This window comes from Lepus europaeus, chromosome 7 (genome assembly GCF_033115175.1).
Source record: "Lepus europaeus isolate LE1 chromosome 7, mLepTim1.pri, whole genome shotgun sequence".
NCBI classification, from domain to species: domain Eukaryota; kingdom Metazoa; phylum Chordata; class Mammalia; order Lagomorpha; family Leporidae; genus Lepus; species Lepus europaeus.
Window position 1 is genome coordinate 100,186,646 of NC_084833.1, and position 20,362 is coordinate 100,207,007.

Genomic DNA, 20,362 nt, shown 5'->3' on the forward strand with positions numbered 1-20,362 from the left:
CACCAGCTCTTGATTTCAGCTTCCTGCTAATATGGATCCCAGGAGGCAGCAGTAAAGGTTCAGAAAATTGCATGGCTGCCACCCCACCCATGTGGAAGACCTGGATTGGATTTCTAGCTCTTTGCTTTGGCCTAGCTCAGACCTGGCTATTGCAGGTATTTGGAGAGCAAGCCAGCAGAAGGGTGCTGTCTGTCTCTCTGCATCTCAAATAAATAAATAATTTTTAAAAGCTAAGTGCTGAAAAAAGCATGTGGCAGGGCCAGCATTATGGCACAGTGGGTCAGGTTACCACTTGTTATGCCAGCATCATATTGGAGTGTCGCTTCAGATCCAGCTGTCTGCTGGTGTGCCTGGGAAGGCAGTGAAAGATGGCCCAAGGTTTGGGGCCTCTGCCACCCACATGAGAGACCTGGATAGGGTACTAGGCTCCTAGATTTGACCTGTCACAGCTCTGGCTGTTGGAAGCATTTGCAGAGTGAACCGAAGGATGGAAGATCAATCGATTAATTTATCTCTCTTTCTCTCTGCCTTTGAAATAAAGTGAAAATAAATTTTTAAAGAATTTTCAATTGTTTTAGGTGTGGACAGTCACCATTCATCTGGACTCCACTGAAGTATGATTGGAATTATTTCTCCAAAAGCAAGAAAATTGGAAAACAGGATGTTATTTGAACACTAATCCTTGTTTATTAAAAATTAATAAATAGAAGCTTTTTGAGGAAAATAAATCCCTCAGTACCAGTAGTAAAGTTATTATACTTTGGTGAATAATTCTAAATTCTCTCTTTCACAGATTATCTTGCTAATCATGGACGATTAAATGAGTCTGAAGCCAGGCGAAAATTCTGGCAGATCCTCTCTGCTGTTGATTATTGTCATAGTCGAAAGATTGTGCATCGTGACCTCAAGGCTGAAAATCTCCTGCTGGATAACAACATGAATATCAAAATAGCAGGTAACTGGGACACAGCTGCCGCATGATCTAATGTAAGCCATCACACTCAGTGTGGAAACACACCCTCAGGTACAGAGTCAGGGGGCACTTCTACCTGATGACATCAAGCTTTCTCAAAGTATGCCTATGTGTAATTAAAAGTAAGAGAAGTAAATTCATTATTCATATACACAGCGGCAGGACTACACGTGAAGCTTGGTTGGTGTCCAGGTCCCTTGGGGTGGAGGGAGCTCTGCTTAAAGAGGTACATTTGTTGTAATATAAATGTGATTAGAGGGTGGGTAGGGCTAGAGGAGCAGAGCAGGTTGCTGGTACTCTGAGCTGCTCTGTTATAGCTATGGTTATAGTGAGGTCACAGACAAAAGAAAGATGAAGATGAGAAATAATCTGAGACATGAAAGTACCTTGCCTTGCTCTGTTGAACAGTTTTCAGACTTGATCTAAAACATGGAAACTAGAGTTAGCGATTTTCTTTGTTTTCTTCCTACCATTTATACAATTGTAAAGATTATTTCTTTTCTATTCTGAATTTTCTCTTCACAAAGTCAAAAGTGACTCAATCAATAAATATTTATGTATTGGATTCTATAACATACCAAATACAATGTTTTGTTATGTGGAAAGGATTTCCCAGTGTATAGCGAAACAACATTGTACACCCTGAATTTATACAATTTTTATTTGTCAGAGCTGGAAAAATACAGTAATTAGTTGCCACAAAAAAGTCTCCACAAACTGTAGTGGCAGTGTAGTTAAAAGAACATTTTCTACCTGAGAAGTTGAGGAAGCTTCAGAAAGCAACTATTTGAACTTTGGCTTCAGGGATGAGGTGGGTTTTTTTTGTTTGTTTGTGTTTTTTTTTTTAAGATTTTATTTATTTATTTGAGAGTTAGAGTTACAGACAGTGAGAGGGAGAGACAGAGAGATTTTCCATCCGCTGGTTTACTCTCCCAGATGGCTGTAACTGCTGGAACTGGGCCTATGCAAAGGCAGGAGCAGGAGCTTCTTCAGATCTCCTATGTGGTGCAGGTGCCCAAGTGCTTGGGCCATCTACTGCTTTCCCAGGCCATAGCAGAGAGCTGAAGAGGAGCAGCTGGAGCTAGAACAGGCACCCATATGGGATACCGGCACCACAGATAGAGGATTAACCTACTGCACCAAAGTGCTGGCCCCTGTTATTGTTTGTTTGTTTTGTTTTGTTTTTAAGATTTATTTATTTACTTATGCTTGAAAGGTAGAGTTATAGACAGAGGGGGAGAGACAGAGAGAGTAATCTTCTATCCACTTGTTCACCCTCCATATGAATGCAATGGCCAGAACTGGGCCAGACCGAAGCCAGGAGCTTCTTCTAGGTCTCCCACGTGGGTGCAGGGGCCCAAAGACTTGGGCCATCTTCCACTGCTTTCCCAGAGGCATTAGCAGAGAGCTGGATTGGAAGTAGAGCAGTGCCCATATGGGATGCTGGTGCTGTAGACGATGGCATTACCTGCTGTGCCACAGCACTGGCCCCTCAGAGATGAGTTAAAAGCTTGCCAGAAGTAGGATGGTGCAGGCAGTTAGAGACTGGGATGTTGGGGAGCTGTAGCTTGACATTGGTTAAATGTAAAATCTTTAGGCATGGGATACTGCTACCAGAGGAGCTATAGGTTTTTAAACTTCTTTTATTTGAGAGAGAGAGAGCGAGCTCCCATCCACTGATTCACTCCCACAAATGCCTGCAATGGCCAAAGCCTGGAGCCGGGAATTTAATCCAGGTTTCCCACATGGATGGCGGGAACCTAACTACTTGAACCATCACCTATTACCTTCCAGGGTACACATTAGCAGGAAGCTGAAGCTGGATATGAAACTCAGTTACTCCAGTGTGAGACATGGGCATCTTATGCCATCCTTTATTTATTTATTTATTTATTTTTTTAAGATCTGTTATTTGAAATGCATAGTTACAGAAAAAGGGAGAGAGAGAGATCTTCCATCTGCTGGTTCACTCCCCAAATGGCCACAAAGGCCAGAGCTGGGGCAGTGCAAAGTCAGGAGCCAGGAGCTTCTTTAGGGTCTCCCAAGTAGGTACAGGGGTCCAAGCACCTGGGCCATCTTCTGCTGCTTTCCCAGGCACATTAGCAGGGAGCTGGATTGGAAATGGGGCAGCTGAGATGAACCGGCACCCATATGGGATACCAGCACAGCAGGCAATAGCTTTACCTGATAGGCCACGGTGCCTGCCCACTTATGCCATTTCTTAACCTCTAGGCTACCGCCCAACTCTGATTAAAAGCCTAGGTTAAAAGCTTAGCAAAGTTACAAGTGGTGATGTTTTATTCTACACTTATGGAAGGGAGGCAAGCAGACCCCCAGGTGAGAGAAGCTAACCAAGGAATTATGTGTGACTAGCTGTGTTGGATACTTACTGAACTCAGCAAGTTTAGGGAGAACGTAGTCAGCCTTGGTTTCCTGTACTATGGTATAAATATAAATTTAAGCCTTTGATTTGTGCATTGAACTAATTTATTTCTATGCCAGTTCCCTTAGTTTTTGTCTTGTGCATTTAGGGGAAGGTAAATAACGTTTACTAATTTTTTTTTAAGTCAGTGTCATGTACGTTATAGGACATCTTGTGGATTTTGAATTTTGTAATTTGTGATTTTCTTTTAAGATTTATTTATTTATTGGAAAGTCAGAGTTAGAGAGGGAGAGAGTTCCTCCATCTTCTGGTTCACTCCCCAGATGGCTGCAATGGCCAGATCTGGGGCAATCTGAAGCCAGGAGCTAGGAGCTTCTTCTGGGTCTCCCACATGGGTACAGGAGCCCAAGGACATGGGCCATCTTCCACTGCTTTTCCAGGCCATTAGCAGGTTGCTGGGTCAGAAGAAGAGCAGCCAGGACTTGAACCATCACCCATATATGTTGCCAGCACTGCAGGCAGTGGCTTAAGCCACTACACCACAGCGCCAACCCCAAGTGATTTTCTTTTCCCCCCCCAGAAACCTTTTATTTAAGGAATACAAACTTCATGCTTTTCATAAATACAAGTTTAGGAATTTAATGATTCTTCACACCATACTTGTCCTCCCATCTACATTCCCACCCTTCTTCCTCATCCCTCTCCTATTCCCATTCTTACTTTTTACTAAGATCTACTCTCAGCTAACTTTATACACATATAATTAACTCTATACTAAGTAAAGAGTTCAACAAATTGTATAAAAATAAAGTTCCTCAATAATCAAGGCAAGGGCTATTCAAAGTCATTGCATCTTGAAGCGTTAATTTGACTTCTATAGATTATCTCTTTTTTTAGGATGTATTTATTTATTTGAAAGAGTTACACAGAGAGAGAAGATGAGGCAGGACGGCAGGGGGACTTCCAGCCACTGGTTCATTCCCCAGTTGGCTGCAATGGCCAGAGCTGTGCTGATCCATAGCCAGGAGCCAGGAGCTTCCGGGTCTCTCACACGGGTGCAGGGGACCATTTTCTACTGCTTTCCCAGGCCACAGCAGAGAGCTGAATCAGAAGTGGAGCAGTCAGGACTCAAACTGGCACCCATATGGTATGCTGGCACTGCAGGCCACGGCTTTACCTGCTACGCCACAGCACCGGTCTCTCTATAGATTATCTTTTAGGTGCTCTGTTAGTTATCATAAATCAAGGAAAACATATGATATTTGTCCTTTTGGTACTGGCTTATTTCACTAAGTATGATATTTTCTGGTTTCATCCATTTTGTTGGAAACAACAAGATGTCTTTTTTTATTATTAATGCTGTGTAGTATTCCATAATGTATATATTCCATAATTTCTTTATCCAGTCTTCGGTTGACAGGCATTTGGGTTGATTCCATATCTTAGCTATTGTGAATTGAGGTGAAATAAACATTGGGATACAGATAACTCTTTATATGTTGATTTCATTTCCCTTTGGTAAATTCCCAGTAGTGGGATGGCTGAGTCATGTGGTAGGTCTATATTCAGGTTTCTGAGGTATCTCCATACTGTCTTCCACATTGGCTGTACCAGTTTACATCCTACCAACAGTAGATTAGGGTACCTTTTTCCCCACATCCTCGCCAGCATTTATAAGATGAAAAGAAACCTCATTATAGTTTTGCTTTACATTTCCCTGACAGCTAGTGATTCTCAGCATTTTTTCATGTGTCTGTTGGCCATTTGGATTTCCTCTTTTGAAAAATGCCTGTTTAAGTCCTTTGCCCATTTCTTAACTAGGTTGTTGTTTTGTTCTTGTTGAGTTTTGATCTCTATATATTCTGGTTATTAATCTTTTATCAGTTCCACTGTTTGCAAATATTTTCTCCCCTTCTGTCGGTTGCTTTTTCACTTTACTGAGTGTTTCTTTTGCTGTACAGAAGCTTCTCAATTTGATGTGATCTCATTTGTCAATTTTGGTTTTGATTGCCTATGCTTCTGGGGTCTTTTCCAAGAACTCTTTACCTATACAAATGTCTTACAGGATTTCCCCAGTTTTCTCTAGTAATTTGATTGTATTGCATCTAGATTTAGGTCTTTAATCCATTTTGAGTACATTTTTGTGTAAGGTGTAAGGTAGGGGTCTTGTTTTCTTTTATTTATTTTTATTTATTTATTTATTTTATTTTTGACAGGCAGAGTAGACAGTGAGAGAGAGACAGAGAGAAAGGTCTTCCTTTGCCATTGGTTTACCCTCCAGTGGCTGCCGCGGGCAGCGTGCTGCGGCCGGCGCAACGCGCTGATCCAAAGCCAGGAGCCAGGTGCTTCTCCTGGTCTCCCATGGGGTACAGGGCTCAAGCACTTGGGCCATCTTCCCCTGCACTCCCTGGCCATAGCAGAGAGCTGGCCTGGAAGAGGGGCAACCGGGACAGAATCTGGCACCCCGACCGGGACTAGAACCCGGTGTGCTGGCGCTGCAAGGCGGAGGATTAGCCTATTGAGCCACGGCGCCAGCATGGGGGTCTTGTTTTCTACTGCTGCATGTGGAGATCCAGTTTTCCCAGCACCATATGTTGAAGTGACTGCCCTTGCTGCAGCGATTGATTTTAGCTCCATTGTCAAAGATAAGTGGGTTGTAGATGTGTGGTTTGATTTCTGGTGTTTCTATTCTGTTCCATTGGTCTACCCATCTGAATTTCAGCATTTTTTTTCTATATCTGTAAAGAATGTTGTTGGTATTTTGATTGGGATCACATTGAATCTGTAAAGTACTTTCAGTAGTATGGACATTTTGATGATATTGATTCTAAACAGTAAAGAAAAAGAGAAGAAGATACAAAAAAATGGAAAAATCTTCTGTGTTCATGGATTGGAAGAATCAGTCAATTGTTTTGGATAGTTCGGGAAAATTGGAGCTAGTTCTTCTTTAAATGTCTGGTAGAATTCAGCAGTAAAGCCATCTGGTCCTGGGCTTTTCTTTGCTGGGAGGGTCTTTATTACTAATTCAGTCTCCATCTTGGTTATTGGGCTGTTTAGGTTTTCTGTGTTTTCATGGCTCAATTTATGTAGGTTGTATGGGTCCAAAAATCTGTCCATTTCTTCTAGGTATTCCAGTTTGCTGGCATACAGCTCTTTGTAGTAATTTCTGATGATTCTTTTTATTTCTGCCATGTCTGTTATTACATTTCCTTTTCATCTCTAATTTTACTTGGGTCTTCTCTTTTTTGGGGTCTTTTTTTTCCCTTTTTTTTTTTTTTTTTTTTTGTTAGTGTGGCCAGAAGTTTGTCAGTTTGTTTATTTTTTCAAAAAACCAGCTTTTCATTTCACTGATCTTTTGTATGGTTTTTTGGTATCAATTTTGTTAATTCTATAATTTTAATAATTTCTTTTCTCATACTAATTTTGGTTTGGTTTGCTGTGTTTTTCTGGGCCCTTGAGATGCATTGATAGCTCATTTATTTGATGCCTTTTCAATTTGTTAATTTAGGTGCCAATTGCTATAAACTTTCCTCTTAACACTGGTTTTACTCCATCGCATAAGTTTTTTTTAACTTTAATTAATAAACATAAATTTCCAAAGTACAGCTTTAGGATTATAGTGGCTTTTCCCCCCATAACTTCCCTCCCACCCACAACCCTCCCCTCTCCCGCTCCCTCTTCCCTTCCATTCACATCAAGATTCATTTTCAATTATCTTTATATTCTGAAGTTCAATTTAGTATACATTAAGTAAAGATTTCAACAGTTTGCACCCACACAGAAACACAAAGTGAAAAATACTGTTGGAGTACTAGTTATAGCATTAACTCACAATGTACAACACATTAAGGACAGAGATCCTACATGAGGAGTAAGTGCACAGTGACTCCTGTTGTTGACTTAACAATTGACACTCTTGTTTATGGCGTCAGTAATCTCCCTAGGCTCTTGTCATGAGTTGCCAAGGCTGTGGAAGCCTCTTGAGTTCGCCAACTCCGATCTTATTTAGACAAGGTCATAGTCAAAGTGGAAGTTCTCTCCTCCCTTCAGAGAAAGGTACCTCCTTCTTTGATGGCCCGTTCTTTCTACTGGGATCTCACTCACAGAGATCTTTCATTTAGGTGTTTTCTTTTTCTTTTCTTTTCTTTTCTTTCTTTTTTTTGCCAGAGTGTCTTGGCTTTCCCTGCCTAAAATACTCTCATGGGCTCTTCAGCCAGATCTGAATGCCTTAAGGGCTGATTCTGAGGCCAAAGTGCTATTTAGGACATCTGCCTTTCTATGAGTCTGCTGTGTATCCTGCTTCCCATGTTGGATCCTTCTCTCCCTTTTTAATTCTATCAGTTAGTATTAGCAGACACTAGTCTTGTTTATGTGATCCCTTTGACTCTTAATCCTTTCATTACGATCAATTGTGAACTGAAACTGATCACTTGGACTAGTGAGATGGCATTGGTACATGCCACCTTGATGGGATTGAATTGGAATCCCCTGGCATGTTTCTAACTCTACCATTTGGGGAAAGCCTGATTGAGGATGTCCCAAACTGTACATCTCTTCCCTCTCTCCCTCTCTTATTCCCACTCATATTTAACAGGGATCACTTTTCAGTTAAATTTAAACACCTAAGAATAATTGTGTGTTAATTAAAGAGTTCAACCAGTAGTATTAAGTAGAACAAAAAAAAAATTAAAAGGTATAAAGTATTAAGTTGTTCCTCAACAGTCAGGACAAGAGCTATCAAGTCACTGTTTCTCATAGTGTCCATTTCACTTCCACAGGTTTCCCCTTTGGTGCTCAGTTAGTTGTTGCCGATCAGAGAGAACATATGATATTTGTCCCTTTGGTTCTGGCTTAATTCACTCAGCATAATGTTTTCCAGATTCCTCCATCTTGTTGCAAATGACCAGATTTCATTGTTTTTGACTGCTGTATAGTATTCTATAGAGTACATGTCCCATAATTTCTTTATCCAGTCTACTGTTGATGGGCATTTGGGTTGGTTCCAGGTCTTAGCTATTGTGAATTGAGCTGCAATAAACATTAATGTGCAAATGGATTTTTTATTTGCCAATTTAATTTCCTTTGGGTAAATTCCAAGGAGTGGGATGGCTGGGTTGTATGGTAGGGTTATATTCAGGTTTCTGAGGAATCTCCAGACTGACTTCCATAGTGGCTTAACCAGTTTGCATTCCCACCAATAATGGGTTAATGTCCCTTTTTCCCCACATCCTTCCAGCATCTATTGTTGGTAGATTTCTGAATGTGAGCCATTCTCACCGGGGTGAGGTGAAACTTCATTGTGGTTTTGATTTGCATTTCCCTGATTGCTAGTGATCTTGAACATTTTTTCATGTGTCTGTTGGCGATTTGGATTTCTTCTTTTGAAAAATGTCTGTTGAGGTCCTTGGCCCATCTCTTAAGTGGGTTGTTTGTTTTGATGTTGTGGAGTTTCTTGATTCTTTGTAGATTCTGGTTATCAACCCTTTATCTGTTGCATAGTTTGCAAATATTTTTTCCCATTCTGTCAGTTGCCTCTTCACTTTCCTGACTGTTTCTTCTGAAGTACAGAAACTTCTCAGTTTGATGCAATCCCAAATGTTAATTTTGGCTTTGACTGCCTGTGCTTCTGGGGTCTTTTCCAAGAAGTCTTTGCTGGTACCTATATCTTGCAGGGTTTCTCCAATGCTCTCTAGTAATTTGATGGTGTCAGGTCGTAGATTTAGGTCTTTAATCCATGTTGAGTGAATTTTTGTGTAAGGTGAAAGGTAGGGATCTTGCTTCATGATTCTGCACGTGAAAATCCAATTTCCCCAGCACCGTTTATTGAATAGACTGTCCTTACTCCAGGGATTGGTTTTGGATCCTTGATCAAATATAAGTTGGCTGTAGATGTTTGGATTGATTTCTGGTGTTTCTGTTCTGTTCCATTGGTCTATCCACCTGTTTCTGTACCAGTACCATGCTGTTTTGATAACAACTGCCCTGTAGTATGTCCTGAAATCTGGTATTGTGATGCCTCTGCCTTTGTTTTTGTTGTACAAGATTGCTTTGGCTATTCGAGGTCTTCTGTGTCTCCATATGAATTTCAGCATCATTTTTTCCAGATCTGAGAAGAATGTCTTCGGTATTTTGATTGGTATTGCATTGAATCTGTAAATTGATTTTGGGAGAATGGACATTTTGATGATGTTGATTCTTCCAATCCATGAGCATGGAAGATTTTTCCATTTTTTGGTATCCTCTTCTATTTCTTTCTTTAAGGTTTTGTAATTTTCATCGTACAGATCTTTAACGTCCTTGGTTAAGTTTATTCCAAGGTATTTGATTATGTTTGTAGCTATTGAGAATGGGATTGATCTTAGAAGTTCTTTCTCAGCCGTGGCATTGCCTGTGTATACAAAGGCTGTTGATTTTTGTGCATTGATTTTATATCCTGCTACTTTGCCAAACTCTTCTATGAGTTCCAATAGTCTCTTAGTAGAGTTCTTTGGGTCCCCTAAATAAAGAATCATATCATCTGCAAAGAGGGATAGTTTGAGTTCTTCCTTCCCAGTTTGTATCCCTTTAATTTCTTTTTCTTGCCTAATAGCTCTGGCTAAAACTTCCAGAACTATATTGAATAGCAGTGGTGAGAGTGGGCATCCCTGTCTGGTACCAGATCTCAGTGGAAATGCTTCCAGCTTTTCCCCATTCAGTAGGATGTTGGCCATGGGTTTTTCATAAATTACTTTGATTGTATTGAGGAATGTTCCTTCTACATCCAATTTGCTTAGAGTTTTCATCATGAAAGGGTGTTGTATTTTACTGAAGGGTTTCTCTGCATCTATTGAGATAATCGTATGGTTTTTCTTCTGCAGTTTGTTAATGTGGTGTATCACGTTGATTGATTTGCAAACATTGAACCATCCCTTCATACTAGGGATAAATCCCACTTGGTCTGGGTGGATGATCTTTCTGATGTGTTGTTGCATTCTATTGGACAGACTTTTATTGAGGATTTTCACATCTATGTTCATCACGGATATTGGTCTATAATTTTCTTTTAATGCTGCATCTTTCTCTGGCTTAGGGATTAAGGTGATGCTGGCTTCATAGAAAGAATTTGGGAGGATTCCCTCTTTTTCAATTGTTCTGAATAGTTTGAGAAGAATTGGAGTTTCTAATGAGAATGCATCTGTGAGTCTAATTGGAGATCCTCTGAAAGTAATCTGGTGTTTTCTCTAGGGCACATTTTAGAATCTTTTCTTAATGTTTAATTCTGGAGAATTTGATTACAATGTATCATGGTAAAGATCTTTTCTGATCATGTCTGTTAGGAGTTCTATGTGCTTCCTCTACTAATATGTCTTTTTCTTTCTCCAAATTAGGAAAGTTTTTTATATTACTTCACTAAAAAGGTTTTCTGATCCATTCTCTTTCTACACCTTCAGTTACTCCTAAGACCTGTATATTGAGTCATTTGATAGTATCCCATAAATCTGCAATGCTGTTTTTTTTTTCTTCTTCTTCTTCTTCTTTTTTTTTTTTTTTTATTTTGGTCTGACTGTAAAATTTCCAGAGATTTGTGTTCTTTTTTTTTTTTTTTATTTTTGACAGGCAGAGTGGACAGTGAGAGAGAGACAGAGAGAAAGGTCTTCCTTTTTTGCCGTTGGTTCACCCTCCAATGGCCGCCGCGGTAGGGCGCTGCGGCCGGCGCACCACGCTGATCCGTTGGCAGGAGCCAGGTACTTCTCCTGGTCTCCCATGGGGTGCAGGACCCAAGTACTTGGGCCATCCTCCACTGCACTCCCTGGCCACAGCAGAGAGCTGGCCTGGAAGAGGGGCAACCGGGACAGGATCGGTGCCCCGACCGGGACTAGAACCCGGTGTGCCGGCGCCACAAGGCGGAGGATTAGCCTAGTGAGCCGCGGCGCCGGCCGAGATTTGTGTTCTAACTTGGATAGTCTTTCTTCTGCCTCACTGAGTCTGTTGTTAAGACCTTCCACCATATTTTTTATTTGTTTTATTGAATTCTTCGTTTCCAATATTTCATTTTGATTTCTCTTTTTTTATATATTATTTTTTTGACAGGCAGACTGGACAGTGAGAGAGAGACAGAGAGAAAGGTCTTCCTTTTTCCGTTGGTTCACCCCCCAAATGGCTGCTACGGCCGGCGCGCTGCGCCGATCCTAAGCCAAAAGCCAGGTGCTTCCTCCTGGTCTCACATGCGGTTGCAGGGCCCAAGCACTTGGTCCATACTTAACTGCCTTCCAGGGCCACAGCAGAGAACTGGACTGGAAGAGGAGCAACCGGGACAGAATCCGGCGTCCTGACCGGGACTAGAACCCAGCGTGCTGGCGCCATAGGCGGAGGATTAGCCTAGTGAGCTGCGGCGCCGGCCTTGATTTCTCTTTAAAATCTCAATATCATGGGAAAAAAATTCATTTATGTCATGTACAGATTTCTTTAGCTCACAATTCGCTTCTAATTACTTATAAGTAATCCTATGGTCAACTTTTTGAATTCTGTTCCTGGCATTTTGTCAGTCTCTTCATCATCTCATTCAAGTATTGAAGTGTTGTGTTCTGTTGGGGGCATCATGTTGTCTTCCTTATTCTTGTTTCTTTAATTGCTACATTTATTATTAGGCATTTGTGGTAATACTTGTTGGTTTTTGTTTTGTTTTGTTTTTTTACCTCCTGTGATGGCTTTTATCTTTAAACTATGCCTCTGTGGCTTATTGAAGTGTCTTCCCTTTCAGTGGATAACCAGAGGCATATGCTGAATGTGGTCAGGGAGTTCTGTGCAGTGCTGCAGGGTGAGGGGAGTGTCTAAGGTGACACCCAAGTTTGGCTGGTAAATCTCTTTTTTTTTTTTTTCAGAGGGGAGGTTGTTCAGCTCATGCTCACCTCCTCTCCTCGGAGGAGACCAATGCCTGGGTGCTAGCCCCAACGTGTACAGTTTTCATCCATGCTGCCGCAAGAACCACACAAAGGATCCATGCAGTCCTTGGTGTGAACACAGATCCTGCAGCAATGACCCTCACCAGGGAATCAAGGTGCCCGGAGCACGTGGAGCCAATCACAGTGACTGCCCAAAGTCCTAGTCACACCCTGTGCCATTCCTCGCAGCCAGAGTGTTTTCACAGTCCCAACACACAAGGCTCCTACAATCAGAAGCTCCCAGCCCTCTATCAATTCTCCCAACCAGACATGCATCTCCTCTCTACTGGTTGCTGGACACGTGGACACGAGCTGGCACCGCTATTGCACATGTCCAAAATGGCGCCCACCCTTTCTCAGCTCATTACAGGATGCCGGTGCTGGGTGGTCAGGTAGAGAGAAATGTACACCCTCTTTTTTCCCTCTAGGTTGGCAGGTACAGTGTCTCCCACCGGGCTCCAAGCCAGACTCCCACCAGGCTCTTCCCACAGCTTTATCACCAATGGCTTGGGCTGCTGCAGTCTGGTCTCACCTCACTCCAAAGCTGGTGCTGAGACTCTCGGCTGCTGCGGTAATGGGTCGTGCATGTCCACATCCCTGTGTGGGTCCACAGTGTCCCTCTAATTTGCAGGGAGTTTCCTCTGCCATTTTCTTCCTAACTTCCCTGAGACTGCCATGATTTTCTTTTCTAATGATATTGCCTGAAAAAGACAAAGTGTTTTGTTAAGTCAATTTGTTATATTCCCATTTTTCGTTGTGCAAATGCGATACATGGTATTAGGGTGTTTCCATAGTTTTTAAAATGTGTGGTCACTTCATCCATCTATGGTTTTCTTCCTTCATTCTCCTCTTTAGCCCTTTCATTTGGTTCTATTCATTTTAGTCCTTTTTGCCAACCTTTTATAATGCATTTAATTGGAATATTTTTTGTTAACTTCTTCAAAACATCAGCTACCCTAAAATTGTCTTTTTCAGAGAAGGTTGTTTTTCTTTTTTGTAGAAAGAACGTGGAAACCTGGTTCACCATACTGTTCCTTCATTACCAAAGCAAAAATTTCACAAAAACAATAGCCCAACCTCATTCTAGGAGTCATTAGGCAGAAAAGGGTTAAAAGTGTGACTCATATACCACAGGAAATACAAAGTGCCTTGTTACTTGAAAAGAAAATGTCAAAAGAAGATACCAAAGAAAGTTGCAACCAAAAAATACAAAATATTACTCTAACATTGTAACTAACATTTGCCTGGCAATGGTAGGTCTACTGTAATTCTGGCCTAAAATAGAAGTAGGTCAGCTCAGGGTTTCTAATGTCATTATGTGATATCTGGATTTCTTGTTTTGTTTTGTTTTTTGTTGCTGTTTTATTCCTGTTTTTTGAATACCTAAACTTTATGGCCTTCTAATTATTTAGAAGACAAGTACGAAATGAGATACCTAAAGTTGTCTCCTAGGTTAAGATAGTAGAAAAACTAACATTTAGTTGAGCCCTTACTGTTTTCAAGTGCTCTGTTAGGTACCCTTCACAACAACCTCAGGATCTCAATTGCCAGGTTTCAGAAAGATTAAACAGTTTGCTCAGGTAACACAGATAACAAGAACAGACCTGTAATTCAAATTTAGATCAGCATGAACCACATCATTGCTTCCTCTATTCCACCAGGTCGAACTTCTAAGTACTGAATCAGTTGTTCCTCTAGAGGTACACACCAACTGTATGTTGGGGTCCATCTTTCTGTGTTTATACATTTGGTATCCCTGCTGCCATTCCTCACAGGTGGAGACACTGTATATCTAAGCACTCACATGTTTTTACCATCCATTTTTTCTTTTCTTTTTTTTAAGGTTTATTTATTTTATTTGAAAGTCAGAGTTACACAGATAGAGGAGAGGCAGAGAGAGAGAGTCTTCCGTCCGATGGTTCACTCCCCAGATGGCCACAATGGCTGGAGCTGCGCTGATCCAAAGCCAGGAGCCAGGAGCTTCTTCCAGGTCTCCCATATGGGTGCAGGGGCCAAAGGACTTCGGCCATCTTCTACTGCTTTCCCAGGCCATAGCAGAGAGCTGGATTGGAAGAGGAGCAGCCGGGACTAGAACCGGCAGCCATATGGGATGCCGGTGCTTCAGGCCAGGGCGTTAACCTGCTGCGCCACAGCTCCAGCCCCACCATCCATTTTTTCTCTGCATCTTCAATACCCTCAAACCCCAGATTTTAGTAAATATTTAGTAAGTATCTTCTGTGCCCTGCGGTAAGCCCTGGAAAGGCATATACTTTAACACAAAAACAGCAGCAGTAGAAGAAAAAAAAAACTTTTTTTTTAAAGATTAATTTTATGTTTGAGAGAGTTACAGAGAAAGGTGGACAACACAGACAGAGGTCTTCCATCCACTGGTTCACTCCCAAAATGGCCACAATGGCCAGAGCTGTGCTGATCTGAAACCAGGAGCTTCTTCCGGGTCTCCCACGTGGGTGCAGGAGCCCAAGGACTTGGGCCATGTTCTACTGCTTTCCCAGGCCATAGCAGAGAGCTGGATCAGAAGTGGAGCAGCCAGGACTCAAACTGGTGCCCATATGGGATGCTGGCACTGCAAGCCGGGGCTTTAACCCGCTGAGCCACAGAGCAGTCCCCAGTGAGAAAAACTTAATTCTGCTTCAATCCCAAGGAGTTAATCAAGTAAAGAACCGGACCTTTAAGTAAATACAACATGAAAAGGTTATTGTTTTCAAGGCTATGAGGCCAAGAGAAAGACTAACTCTGCCTGAAAGAATCAGGGAAATTATTAGCTAAGATTTGATTAACAAAAAAGTATTTGTGGTGGGATTGAGAGTGAGGTGAATGGAGAGAAAGAGAAGGAAAGGTAGAGTTAGGGGATGGAGTTGCTGCTCCAAGTGGTGGATCATCACATGCAAAGCAGACACCAGCTAAAGCTCGGAGTGTTTACAGGCCTGAGCTGGTGGAATATATCTGCCAGAGAGGAATGATGGGGAAAGAGCCTAGACAGGTAGCTAGGGGCTACATCGTGAAGGATTCCACCTGCTATAAAGCATTTAGATGCATTCCAATGTCTTTGAGGAACTTCTCTCAGATATTTATTTTTACCCACAGATTTTTTTTTATAACTTTTTGACAGCCTTGCTTACCTTTAAGAACATTATTTTCTGATCTCTTGAGAATTCTTAAATTTTAAAAACATCTAATACATGAGAAAGATTTTCTTCATGGAAAGAAATTGCAAGAATCCATAATAAAATGCAAAATTATTCCTTCAAATTATATTTTTTCTAGTTCTTTTACTTTTGAAGATCTTTCTCATTTTAACTGATACATAAAAATTATACATGCTTATGGAGTACCATGTGATATTTTGATATGTGTATGCATTGTGTAATGTTCAAATTAGGGTAAACATATTTATCTCTGCAAATATTTTTTATTTGTTTGTGATTATATCCGAAATCTTTTTTTTCTGGCTTTTAAAAATATATATATACAGGGGCCGGCACTTTGGCATAGCCAGTAAAGCTGCTGCCTGCAGTACTGGCATCCCATATAGGCACTGGTTCGAATCCCAGCTGCTCCATTTCCAATCCAGCTCTCTGCTACGGCCTGGGAAAGCAGTAGAGGATGGCCCAAGTCCTTGGGCCCCTACACCCACGGGGAGACCCAGAAGAAGGCCCTGGCTCTTGGCTTCAGATCAGCCTCACTACGGCTATTGGAGCCATTTAGGGGGTGAACCAGCAGATGGAAGATCTCTTTCTCTCTCTCTCTCTCTGCCTCTGTGTAACTCTGGTTTTCAATAAATAAATATTTCTAAAAATGTGCATACAGTGCAGTATCATTACCTGTAATCCCCATACTCTGCAGTAGAGCACCAGAACTTCTTAGCCCCTATCTAACTGTAATTTTAGTAACTGTTAATCAACCATTCCCCACTACTCCCTCCACCTTATTCTTTATTCTCCCCAGCCTCTGATAGCCACCACCCTACACTTAATTTCTTTGAAATCGGCCTTTTCAGATCCCACATATCAGTGAAATCCTGTGGCACTTGGCTTATTTTACCTAACATAGTGACCTCCAGTTCCTTCCATGTTATTGCACATGACAAAATTTCACCCTTTTGCCACCGAATAATATTCCTTTGTGTGTATGCACCACATTTTATCAGTTCATCAGTGGATGGACACTTAGGTTGTTCTTATTTCTTGGCTGTTGTGAATAGTGCTGCAGTAAACACTGGAGTACAGATGTCTCTTTGACAGACTGATTTCATTTTTCTTAGTTGAATATCCAGTAGTGGGATTGCTGGATTATATAGTAGTTGTATTTTTAATTTTTTGAGAAATTTTCATATTCTACCACAATGGCTGTAGTAATTTACATTCCCACCAAAAGTATTCAGGGGTTCCTTTTTCATGACATCCTCACCAGCACTTGTTATTTTTTGTCTTTTTGGTAATAGTCACCCTTACTGGAATGAGGTGATATCTCAATGTAGTTTTTTTATTTAAAGGAATTTATTATTATATTACATTCTCAGGATCACAGCAAATGCATGATAATCACTACAACAGAATTTTTCTCTATTCTCATATTAATGTGATACTAATACAAAGAACAGATTAAGTGTAGTTCCTAGAGACAATTCTTAGAATCTAATGATACTTTCCACCCTCCTTGTTTCCTTCCTCCCTCATTGTAGTTTTGATTAGCATTCCCATGATGATTAGTAATGTTGTATTTTTTCATGTACCTATCAGCTGTTTGTATGTCTTGCTATTGAGTTTTTTGGAGTTCCTTATATATTCTTGTTATTAATCCCTTGTCAGATTATAATTTGCAAATATAACTTTTCATTTTTAAATTTTAATTGTATATAATTGTGGAGCACAGTGTGATAATTTGATACACATATATGATGTATAATGATGAAATCAGAGTAGTTAGCATTTCCATCTCCTTAAACATTTTTAAATTTTTTTGATTAACGTAGAATAATTGTACATACCGTGTGACATCTCAGTATTTGTATGTGGTGTGTACTGATCAAATCAGAATGGTTAACATTTCTGGAGATATCTAGTTACCTTATTTGAATATATGAACTCTTTTAGCCATCTTGTATGTTGAAATTGAAAAGAAACACAAACCAAAACTAGGTCTAAATTAAAATATTTTCATTTATAAAACTGAAAATGGAATGGAAATATCAGAAATGATTCATTTATACTTTGAGATCAGCATCTAATTTATGCGCCCCCAGGGGGTGGGCTCTACTGAGCCAAGAATTCACCCACACCAGTGTGTGCTTGCTGCCTCAATCATGATCTCCAACCTTTGTAAAATACCAGTGTTAGGACAGTCAGAATAAGAGGCTGTCTGCAAAGCAGTGTTGGCTTTCAGTGGTTTTAGTAATTGCAGTACTGTTTCCTCCTAGATGTTTTGGCTACACTATTGCGGCATTAGAAGTTGAGATTAAATAGGTGAAGGACATTTGTTTTCCAACTTTCCCAGTCTGAAATGTTTGTAATAAATACTTAGATAAGGATAAAAATGTATGAATTGCTTGGAGGTTTTCAGAAAATAATCACAATCCAAACAGGACTTCACGTAAAGTACTGAGTTTGGAAACAGAGTACTGGTGCAAATTCTGGCTGTGCCACATGGAAGCTGTGACCCAGGGCTGATTATTTAACTTCTCTGCACCTAGGTTTCTATATCTATTAGGTAGAAATTAATCTGTTTTCCAGGAACATTGTAGAGATTAGTGATGATAGGGGGGTGCAATATAGGGTAATAGGTATGAGTGTGGGCTGTAGAGCCAGGCTAACTGGGTTTGAGTCATGGCCCTGCCACTACTACCTGCATGACCTTGGACACATTTCCTAATCTTTCTGTTCTCAGTTTTCTTATCTCGAAAGGGGGAATGATATAAGTTCATATCTCATAGTGGTTATTACTTGAGTTAATATTTGCAGAGTACTTACAACAGTGCATGGTACATAGTGCAATCTAAGTGTTTCTTAAATAAATTGTTAATTAAAGCTCCTGGCACATATAAACACTCAGTAAAGGCTAGCTATTGTTTTATTCAATGTACAATTGATTCTATGTGAAAAGAAACTGAAATTTTTGATAATCATGTAGCCTCCTTCAGTATGTTTTGTTTTAATTTATTTGTTTATTTGAAAGGCAGAATGTAGAGGCAGAGGCAGAGAGAAAAATAGGTCTTCCATCTGCTGGTTCACTCCCCAAATGACTGCAACAGCCGGAGCTGGGCCAATCCTAAGCCAGGCGCCAAGAGCTACATGGGTGCAGTGGCCCAAGGACTTGGGCCATCTTCTACAGCTTTCCCAAGCCATAGTAGAGAGCTGAATTGAAAGTGGAGCAGGGGCCGGCGCTGTGGCATAGTGGGTAAAGCTGCCACCTGCAGTGCTGACATCCAGTGTGGGCGTTGGTTCAAGTCTTGGCTGCTCCACATACGATCCAGCTCTCTGCTGTGGCCTGGGGAAGCAGTGGAAGATGGCCGTGGTCCTTGGGCCCCTGCACCCACGTGAGAGACCTGGAGGAAGCTCCTGGCTCCTAGCTTCGGATTGGCACAGCTCTGGCCATTGTGGCCAGTTGGGGAATGAGCCAGCGGATGGAGGATTTCTCTCTCTCTCTCTCTCTCTCTCTCTCTCTCTCTCTCTCTCTCTCTGCTTCTCCTTCTCTCTGTGTGTAACTCTGACTTTCAAATAAATAAATATTTAAAAAAAAAAAAAAGTGGAGCAACCAGGATTCAAACTGGCCCCCATATGGGATGCTGGCACTGCAGGCAGCAGCTTTTACCCGTTACGCTACAGCGCTGGCCTCGTGTTTGTTTGTTTGTTAAATTAGCCAACGCTTTAGAGCCTTATTAATACAAATCTTGAAGGAATAAGGAAAGTTTGTAACTTTAATTCTAAATTGCCTCTGCTTGATGCAAATTGATTTTTTGAGAAACTTGAAATGTAATTAGTAGTGTGGTATTAGCCTGATTAATCTGACCAGTGCCTCACTTGGCTTGTCTTTAGCACAAGAATGCTCCCTTTCTGGTTTGATGCAGTGGTCCATCTTCTCTCATCATTGCTTCTAACAACCTTCCTACTTTAAAGAAGACCTTGAGACAGGTCTACCGTATATATAATTCCAGTTTTATGACCTGGAACTGAAAAGGGGTAGGGGAAGCAAAGACAGTGTTTATTGGAAAAACTTCTTTTTTTTTTTTTTTTTTTTATTTTTATTTTTTGACAGGCAGAGTTAGACAGTGAGAGAGAGACAGAGAGAAAGGTCTTCCTTTTTCCGTTGGTTCAACCCCCAATGGCCACTGTGGCCGGCGCGCTGCACTGATCCGAAGCCAGGAGCCAGGTGCCTCATCCTGGTCTCCCATGCGGGTGCAGGGCCCAAGGACCTGGGCCATCCTCCACTGCACTCCTGGGCCACAACAGAGAGCTGGCCTGGAAGAGGAGCAACCGGGACAGAATCCGGCGCCCCGGACCGGGACTAGAACCCAGGGTGCCGGCACCACAGGCGGAGGATTAGCCTAGTTAGCCACGGCGTCGGCCAGAAAAACTTCTGTTGAAAAGTCTTCCATTTGTTGTTTTTCTACCAATAGTTTTGTTTAGTCTAAAAAGAGTTTTGCATCCGTAAATTAGACTTTGTGTCTTTCAGTCCTAATTAGTACTAGCAGATCTTTAGCCTGGAATGTGCACGAGATCTCAGTGGGTTTGGTTGGCTTTGGTTTGGTCCCTCTTCACCACCCTCCCCCTCTACCTGCTGGTACTCCGTTTGGACTAAGGAAGATCATTTGTTTGCTTGTTAGCTCATTGAACAAATAGATGGTTCACTCTGGTCAGCAGGATCACATTTCATCCTAACTGTGATGATTCTTCCCTCACTCTCCTGTCAGGCGGGCAGAGTGACTGATGTTTGGAAGTGAACTGTGCACCTGGCCTTTACCATGCAGTGACATCAGTGTTGGCTGATCAGTGTGCCACTTGTGCAATGGGTCCACTGCATCGCTGTCATTCTCCTACCTTTTATTATCAGCTTTGATTTCCTCATAAT

At 41.3% G+C, this 20,362-nt stretch overlaps 1 protein-coding gene across 3 annotated transcripts in view; it reads left to right on the top strand.

Annotated features, from left to right (window-relative positions):
* Positions 1 to 20,362, top strand: part of SIK2 (salt inducible kinase 2) — a 147,916-nt gene that overhangs the window by 84,442 nt on the left and 43,112 nt on the right. For all 3 annotated transcript variants that reach the window (XM_062196986.1, XM_062196987.1, XM_062196988.1), the window contains one exon: positions 794 to 955. In XM_062196986.1, coding sequence (XP_062052970.1) covers positions 794 to 955 — 162 coding nt within the window. The remainder of the gene's footprint in view (positions 1 to 793; positions 956 to 20,362) is intronic.